This window comes from Anolis sagrei, chromosome X (genome assembly GCF_037176765.1).
Source record: "Anolis sagrei isolate rAnoSag1 chromosome X, rAnoSag1.mat, whole genome shotgun sequence".
Taxonomy (NCBI): Eukaryota; Metazoa; Chordata; class Lepidosauria; order Squamata; family Dactyloidae; genus Anolis; species Anolis sagrei.
The window spans coordinates 15,052,177-15,061,820 of NC_090034.1; the positions used below are offsets into that span (position 1 = coordinate 15,052,177).

Sequence of the window (9,644 nt, forward strand, 5' to 3'; positions counted from 1 at the left end):
CTAGAAGTGCTTGATGGGAACTTACCTTGTGTTTTGGAGTTGTAGTTCACCTATATCCAGAGAGCACTGTGGACTCAAACAATGAAGAATCTGGACCAAACCTGGCACAAATACTCAGTATGCCCAAATGTGAACACTGGTGGAGGTTTGGGGAAAATAGACCTTGATATTTGGAAGTTGTAGTTGCTGGGATTTATAGTTCACCTACAATCAAAGAGCACTGAACCCCACCAACAATGGAATTGGGCCAAGCTTCCCACACAGAACACCCAGGACCAACAGAAAATACAGTGTTTTCTGATAGTATTTGGCGACCCCTCTGATACCCCCTCGTGAGCCCCCCAGGGGTCCCGATCCCCAAGTTGACAAATGCTGATTTATATAAAAGTTCTTTTTTTTAATCCAGTGAAGGAACTATTAAGTACACTCTCCTTAAATATATTCTTCTCCCTGGCCTCTTTTGGAAAGGGCGCTCCATATAAACCAGCTGCATTAACAAAACTTGTTTAGTTTAGAGTTTGAACTTGTCTTTGACAATGAACTCAAGAAACTGGACCACATGAATAGACAATATGGAAACTTAGTCTCTTTGCTTTTAATATTTCCTTTAATTCTTTTATTGCCTGTCACAGTACTGTCATATATTTTCCCCGGAAGAGCTTCACATTGGCTCAGAATCACTTTGACTTAATCATGTCCTCCTTTCAATCAAAGAGAATTAAATATACACTAACATCTCTTATTTTTATCAGTTGCAAAAACAATGCAATAGTATTATGTACAGTTTGTAAAAAGACAGCACCTAAACAGGCTTCATTCTATTAGGTGCCGTTCATAGATAAATACTAAAAATCCTTTCCAAGATCACATATTTGGCTTCAGGGTACATACATAGGAATTAATAGCCTAGTGATAAAGCCAGGAACAATACCTGTGTTTGTGTATTACACAATGCTGTCTTACGCCAAACTTTGGTGGCCATTTCCAAATTAATACAAAGAACACAATGAGTTGCACATATGCATTTGTACAGATAGGCACAAATCTGGGCATAAGGGCTGGAGTCCTGCTAGGGCACAAAGTCAATAGAAAAGCAGACAGTCAAGCAGTTGAGCTTAAGGTCCCCATTTCCTTTGTTGACATCAGGTGTACCATTGCAGGATCACAGAGTTGGAAGAGACCTCATGAGCCATCCAGTCCAACCCCCTGCCAAGAAGCAGGAAAATCACATTCAAAACATCCCCGACAGATGGCCATCCAGCCTCTGTTTAAAAGCTTCCAAAGAAGGAGCCTCCACCACACTCCAGGGCAGAGAGTTCCACTGCTGAACGGCTCTCACAGTCAGGAAGTTCTTCCTCATGTTCAGATGGAATCTCCTTTCTTGTAGTTTGAAGCCATTGTTCCATTGCGTCCTAGTCTCCAGGGCAGCAGAAAACAAGTTTGCTCCCTCCTCCCTATGATTTCCTCTTGACATATTTATACATGGCTATCATGCCTCCTCTCAGCCTTCTCTTCTTCAGACTAAACATGCCCAGCTCTTTAAGCCACTCCTCATAGGGCTTGTTCTCCAGACCCTTGATCATTTTAGTCGCTCTCCTCTGGACACATTCCAGCTTGTCAATACCTCTCTTCAATTCAGTTGGATCCAGTGTAACTATCTTAGTATGAGTATACTGTATGTGTGTGTGTGTGTTTACAGGTAGTCCCCATGTTATGAACAAGATAGGTTCTGTTCTGAATTTGAATTTGTATATAAGTTGGAACAAGTACATTTTTAAAGTCAAAATATTTAAAGCTTTGGATTGCATAGGGAAGGGTTGACACCCCTATGGTGTTTGCGGTGCTGTCTATGCCCCTGTTCACTTTCTGTCCCTGTGAGAATTGGATTCTGAAAGATGTGGGTTGTTGTGGAAACAAGGATTGGAGATAAAGCTTCAGTGGAGACCCCTTTTTCCCCATGACAACTCTTCCAGGAGTGGATTCCCCTTCCAAGGGACAGATTTCTTGCTTTCTGTTGTTTCAGCCCGGTTCTTAACTAAGGGCTCTTCCACACAGCCATATAACTCAGGATATCAAGGCAGAATAACCCACCATAACCACTTTGAACTGTGTTATCTAAATCTACACTGCCATTTATCCCAATTCAAAGCAGAAAAGGTGGGATTTTATTCAGCTGTGTGGATGGGGCGTAAATGTCAGATGTTTGTCACTTGGGAACCGCATGTGCATGTGTGTGTATATATGTATGTGTGTGTGTATATATATATATATATATGTATAGACACACACACACATACACACACAAACCCCTGGTGGTGCAGTGGGTTAAACCTTTGAGCTGCTGAGCTTGTTGACTGAAAGACCGCAGCAGCAATTCTGGGAAAATGGCACAATGGGGATTGAGTATTCACAAGAACCACAGAAAGTTAAGTTTCAGTCAGGAAGAAAAATGGAAAAATAAAAAATAGGCAATGTGATTGCTAACTGGCAGGCTCCTATCAGTTCATTTTGCTCCCCATTGTATATTACATATACAGTACCACAGGAACTTCCAGTGGTGCAGCGGGTTAAACCGCTGAGCTACTGAACTTGCTAACTGGAAGGTCGCAGGTTCAAATCCGGGGAACGGCGTGAGCTCCCGCTGTCAGCCCCAGCTTCTGCCAAAACAGCAGTTCAAAAACATGCAAATGTGAGTAGGTCAATAGGTACCACTCCAGCAGGAAGGTAACGGCGCTCCATGCAGTCATACCAGCCACATGACCTTGGAGGTGTTTATGGGCAACGCTGGCTCTTCGGCTTAGAAATGGAGATGAGCCCCACCCCTCAGAGTCGGACACTACTGGACTTAGTGTCAGGGAAAAACCTTTACCTTACCAACTTTTGAATTCTCATCAGAAAACTGACACAAACAAACAAAGAGCATTTAACAAGGACCTCCTTGAATCCTGTGGTGGGGAAGGCGCCTTGAGAAGTCACATTCTATGGGTGATACTTTCTAAGCCCCAAGGGCCAGCCGCTAACTTCAGCTGCCTTGTCTGAAGCTGTGGATCTGGGTGGAGTATTTCTGAAGCTGGTCCTTGGGTTCCTCCTCGTCCTCACACTGCTGCTGATAGTGTTCGTATAGTTTGGATTTGCCACCAGAAGCAGGGGCTTCAACGGCAGGGAGGTGCCCGCTGGACATCCTGAGAACTGTCGAGGTGAGCGACTTAATATAGTTCTTTGCCAAGGTGAGTGTCTCAATTTTGGAGAGCTTGTTCTCTGCCCGGACGTGAGGGATGACCTCCCGCAAGGCCTGGAAGGCGTTGTTGAGCTTGTGCATGCGCTGCCTCTCGCGCTCGTTGCTCTCCAGCCTCCGCAGGCGCCGGTCTTTACTGCTCCAAGGGAGCTCTTTGGCAGATCTGGTGGTGGCCTTCTGGCTCTCCTCGTTGCGTTTCTCTTTGCGCCGCGAACACTTGAGAGGTTCCTCCTTCCTCTGGGTCATTTCTTGGTGCAAAGTGTCCTCCTTGGCAACGTGTCGGGATTTGGCCCCTTTGCTTTTGGCCTTCATTGTTGACGGAATTGAAGACACAGGATCTCACTTGGTGGATCTCCTACCCGAAGAAGGTTCCTGCATCAACCAATGGGCTGTTTTGAGAAAGAGGACACCAAGTGGGTTGCCAAGAAAACCAGCAGTTCATCAAGATCAGGGGTCAACTCACTTTAAGCCTAGCTTCTGCAGGTGGGGAAATGAATATGGACGAGTCCTACATAGGGATAGAGAGGGCTGTACCATTTCAGGTCAAAGGTGTAAGGACCTCATTTTCAGTCTCATTATAGAAAGCCCAGAATTACCTCCCCGCCTACAGTATCTCTTTCAGCATGACATACCAAGTGAATCCCATTGAGTCAAGTTAGATTTATTTTTGTGTCGGGAGTGCCAATTTCCAGACATTTCTGGCAAATTATAATAATGTAGGGGATGCAGATTCCATATAAAATCTTATTCTTAGCTCTCTCTTTTTTTTTTTTTTGCACCAAAGGCTTATCTATATCTAATAATAGTGAATTTATGTGCGTCTGTGGCGGTGCATGTTTGTGGGCAATTTCCTATTGGCTCCCACTTCCAAAAAGCCCTGAGACCCCCACCGATGATGAATCTGGACCAAACTTGGCACACAGACCCCGCCTCCCAATGACCAATAGACTATGTTAGAGGGGTTTGGGGAGGACTGAACCAGTATGATGAGAGTTGTAGTTCAACCTACATCCAGACAGTACCATTGATGGATCTCAACCAAACTTGACACACATACCCAACATGACCAACTTTAAGTACTGGTATGTGAGTTGTAGTCCACATCCTTATGTATTTTCTTAATTATACCATTCATGAAGCCCAAAAACAACTTTTTCAAATAAATAGCATTATAAATTGCCAAATACCTAACCCAGGCCTTGCAGGTTACCTAAGTCAGTATATAATGAAAGTGAAAGTGTGTTTGTGTATATGTATATGGGTGATTTCCAAGACAGCTCTCACTTCCAGAGAGCACTGTGAGTCCCTCCGACTGTGGATCTGGACCGAACCTGCTACACAGACCATTAATAACCAGCTTTAAATACTGGCAGGGTCTGGGGAACAATGACAGAGGATGATGGGAGTTAAAGTCCACCAACATCCAGGGAGCACTGTGAACCTTACGGGCAATGGATACAGATCAAACCTGACACACATGCCTGTCATAAACAACTTTAACAAACTGTTTCTGTTTGTTAAAGTTTTTTTTCATGTTAGGAGTGACTTGAGAAACTACAAGTCGCTTCTGGTGTGAGAGAATTGGCCGTCTGTAAGGATGTCACCCAGGGGATGCCAGGATGTTTTGATGTTTTACCATCCTTGTGGGAGGCTTCTCCCATGTCCTCGCACGGGGAGCTGGAGCTAACAGAGGGAGCTCATCTGCAATCTCCCCGGATTCGAACCTTTGACCTGTCAGTCTTCAGTCCTGCAGACACAAGGGTTTAACCCATTGTGCCACCGGGGGCTCCTAAGTTAGAAATAACTGGTCAAGATATAACGGATCCCTCTGAAAAAGGGATCTGAAGCCTATAAACATTTACATTAGACATTTCTTTTTTGCTCTTAGTCCACATGATTTTTGATTATATCTTTCTATCCTCCACTGTGCTCAATAATTCCAAATTGTTATGAAATGTTAACAAAGGTTGAGTTCCATTTCAGTGTTGGTCCTTTGCATGTTTTAACGGTACAGGTTGGATATTCCTTATCTGAAATGCTTGGGGCCAGGAGTGTTTTGGATTTTTGAATACCCAAATTTCATAACAAGGTATCTTGGAGATAGCACCCAAGTAACGAATTCAATTATTATTACTGTTGTTATGTTTATGTTTATTTATGTTTATTTTTCCCTCCATAAAAGAGACTCATTTTTATATACAGCTTAGTACAGGCATGGACAAACTTTGGTCCTCCAGGTGTTTTGGACTTCAACTCCCACAATTCCTAACAGCCTCAGGCCCCTTCCTTTCCCCCTCAGCCACTTAAACAAATATATATATACACACACACATACACTAGCCGTCCCCTGTCATGCGTTGCTGTGGTCCAGCCTGTGTATATGTTTTGTGTGTATATATGTGTATATATGTGTGTTTGCGTGTATATATGTGTGTGTATGGTTTTGTGCATGCACTCTATTTTTTATTTTTAGGCTTTTGAAGTCTCTTTCGCTGTGTCTTTTTTAGTGTTTTTATGAGTGATGGTCACTCGTTGGTCTGATAGGTGTATTGTGTCCAAATTTGGTGTCAATTCGTCCAGTGGTTTTTGTGTTATTTTAATCCCACAAACTAACATTACATTTTTATTTATATAGATATATATACTGTAGATAGATATATACCATCTATCTATCTATCTATCTATCTATCTATCTATCTATCTATACACACAAACACACACATATACACACACACCATATATATGGCCACGGTAGTCCATGCTCTGGTTACATCCCGTATAGACTACGGCAACGCACTCTACGTGGGGTTGCCTTTGAAGACTGTCCAGAAGTGTCAATTGGTCCAACGGATGGCAGCCAGATTGCTAACAGAAGCGGCACTCAGGGAGCATACAACTCCTCTGTTACGCCAGCTCCACTGGCTGCCATTTTGCTACCGGGCACAATTCAAAGTGCTGGCTTTAGCCTAAATGGTTTTGGCCCAACTTACCTGTCCGAACTCATCTCCCCTTATGACTCTCCTAGGACTTTAAGATAATCTGGGGAGGCCCTGCTCTCCATCCCGTCTTCGTCTCAAGTACGGCTGGTGGGGACGAGAGACGGCCTTCTCAGTGGTGGCCCCTCGGCTATGGAATGCCCTGTCCTACACACACACACACACACACACACACACACAATTGTTTTGTTTGTTTGCTTGGATATCTAATCAGCCATTGTCCTTCTCCTCCTTGTACATGAAGTTACATCGGTGTAACATTGCATTTAGTCTGGATTCTGCTCTGTTATGCAGACAAAAGATAACATGACGTTTCCATTGTTGCAGCTTGCAACACTACAAAGGGAACTTCAGGATGGATCTACATTGCCATATAATCCAGATTTGCCAAATGAGATAATTCACATTATCTGATTTGAACTGGATTATATGAGTCTATACTGCCATATAATCCAGATCAAAGCAGGTAATCTGGATTTTATGACAGTGTAGATCCAGATTCACAGAGTGTCTTGCCTCTTTGGCACAAAGTTGATTGGCTTCTCTTGCTTTCATGGTGATTTCAAGGACCACGAGAGGTAGATGAGGATGATAATTTAAGATTTTGAATGCCAAATAAGAAGCAAAGAACTGCGCTAAGCTATTTCCAAGTTGAGACGGGAAAGGATGTTCGTATTTCCCTTATGTATATATGCAACCCTTCACAATTCCTCAAAAGAGATGCCACAAAGTAATAATTCTTTCAACTGTTACATAGAGCCTACTAAGCATCGAAGGAATGATTACTTTGTGGCATCTCTTTTGAGGAATTGTAAAGAGTTGCATATATACATACATGGTTTCTTTATGTATACATATCTGTACATTACTTGTATTTCCCTTGTGCCAGAAAAAAAATCAAGCCATTAAGTTACAAGTTGTTAGTTGTTACTGCATTTCTATATTGAGCCAATATTGAGCTCCTGATGGCACAGTGGGTTAAACCCCTGAGCCAGCAGGATTGAAGACCAACAGGTTGCAGGTTCGAAGCCGGGAAGAGCGCGGATGAGCTCCCTCTATCAGCTCCAGCTCCTCATGTGGGGACATGAGAGAAGCCTCCCACAAGGATGGTAAAACATCAGAACATCCGGGCGTCCCCTGGGCAACGTCTTTGCAGACGGCCAATTCTCTCACACCAGAAGTGACTTGCAGTTTCCCAAGTCGCTCCTGACACGACCAAAAAAAAAAAAGTCAGTAAAAGGAGTTGGTTGGAATAAATATGAAATTTAATGTGCAGTATTAGAGCCATCATGGCTATAGCAGCCCATGGTGCTCCAAGCAAGCCTATTCAAAGTGACCTGTATAATACAGTGCAATCCTGGTGTCTGCAAGATTGGGACTCACGGTTTCACCTAATTTCCTCCCTAAAATATGTCCTCTCTGGGAATTGTGTTGTCAAAGGCTTTCATGGCCGGAATCACTGGGTTGTTGTAGGTTTTTCAGGCTGTATGGCCATGTTTCAGAAGCATTCCCTCCTGACGTTTTGCCTGCATCTGTGGCAGGCATCCTCAGAGGTTGTGAGGTCTGGGAATGTTCTAGATGCTCCAGATGATTCTATGGCACGCTTTCACTCTTTGGGGGTCTAGCAAAATCCTAGAAAGGATACCTCCTCTAAGGCGACTCTATGTTAGAAGTATTGACATCAATAGTGTTCACTATTATCCACATTCTTCTGTATCCACTATAAGTTCAGGAACAATATCCCTCAGATATGGAGTTCATGCTCTACTACAAGAAAGATACTATTGATGGATAGGGATTCTCTATTTCTGAGCAAGCCATAGTTTGGAAAATCTTCAAAGTGGGCAAAACTACCTGGTCAATGCCAGTATCTTTTATCTGAGAGAGGAAATCTAAATGGATACGGAGGACTGGCTCGTTTAAGGGAATAAAGCAGAATAGTAGTCGTCGTAGTAGTAGCAGTGGAGCCCCCGGTGGCACAGTGGGTTAAACCCCTGTGCCACCAGGACTGAAGACCAGAAGGTTGCAGGTCCGAATCCGGGGAGAGTGCAGATGAGCTCCCTCTATCAGCTCCAGCTCCCCATTGCGAGGACATGAGAGAAGCCTCCCACAAGGATGATAAAACATCAAAACATCCGGGCATCCCCTGGGCAATGTCCTTGCAGACGACCAATTATTTCACACCAGAAGCGACTTGCAGTTTTTCAAGTCACTCCTGACATGACAAAAAAAAGTAGTAGTAGTTGTAATAGAATTACAAAGTTGAAAGAGACCACAAGGGCCACCCTGTCCAACCCTCTGCTGTGCATAGATAGATGCATGGGGAAAATGTTCAGATCATACGTCCCAACATGAATGACTTTCACCCACCCGCATGCTTTCCAATTGAATGCCATAAAATTAAGCTAATGCCTACCTAGCCATGGAACGTGTGCCAGCAGCATCCTTAGCCATCCCAGGCCGGCCTGCACCCCAAATCAGAACTGGCCCAGTGGCAAGAAAGGAAGTGGCCTCCAGAACTTCAAGCAATGCTTCTCCAGGCGACTGCAGGCTCAGGCTAGGACACGTCACTTTAATGCACTAACAGGTGAGAAGGGTGGAGTTTGGCTTGGCAGAGGCTTCTGTAAATAAAACCAAATGGATATGTGTGTGTGTGTGTGTGTGTGCAGCGGTTGCAATATTATGACAAAAAGTCCTGCTGTGCCATGTGGTTCCACAGTTATCTACAGCATCAACAGGTCTCTCACAGATCCTGGCATTTGCCCTGCACAAGGGAGGGAGGCATAGAAGCATAGAGGGAAGAGACCACATGGGCCATCTAGTCCAACCCCCTCCCATGTAGGAAAAGTACAATCAAAGCACCCTTGACTAATAACCAACCACCCTCTGTTTAAAAGCCTCCAAGGAGGGAGATTCCAACACACTCTGAGGCAGAGAGTTCCACTGTTGGATAGTTCTTATAGTCAGGAAGTTCAAGTGGAATCTCGTTTCATGTCATTTGAACCCATGGCTCCATTGAGTCCTAGTCATGAAGCTAGAATAGCTGAAATGTTAAATTGCTTCTGTGTGTCTGTCTATATATGTTGTATGCCTAATTGGCATTGAATGTTTGCTATGTATATGTACATTGCAATTCATCCTGAGTCCCCTGAGGGTTTTTTTTTTTTGTCGTGTCAGGAACGACTTGAGAAACTGCAAGTCGCTTCTGGTGTGAGAGAATTGGCCGTCTGCAAGGATGTTGCCCAGGGAACGCCTGGATGATTTGATGTTTTTATCATCCTTGTGGGAGGCTTCTCTCATGTCCCCGCATGAGGAGCTGGAGCTGATAGAGGGAGCTCATCCGCCTCTCCCCGGATTCGAACCTGTGACCTGTCGGTCTTCAGTCCTGCCAGCACAGGGGTTTAACCCACTGC

General features: G+C 44.1%; 1 protein-coding gene across 1 annotated transcript; it reads right to left on the reverse strand.

Moving 5' to 3' along the window:
• Positions 1 to 594: 594 nt before the first annotated feature.
• LOC137098015 (class A basic helix-loop-helix protein 15-like) lies at positions 595 to 8,792 on the reverse strand. The gene is made up of 2 exons (XM_067473696.1): positions 8,648 to 8,792; positions 595 to 3,624 (listed from the first exon to the last, which is right to left on the reverse strand). Exon 2 carries the CDS (start codon positions 3,545 to 3,547, stop codon positions 3,023 to 3,025), a length of 525 nt encoding a protein of 174 aa, XP_067329797.1. The 5' UTR covers positions 3,548 to 3,624; positions 8,648 to 8,792; the 3' UTR covers positions 595 to 3,022.
• Positions 8,793 to 9,644: the final 852 nt, after the last annotated feature.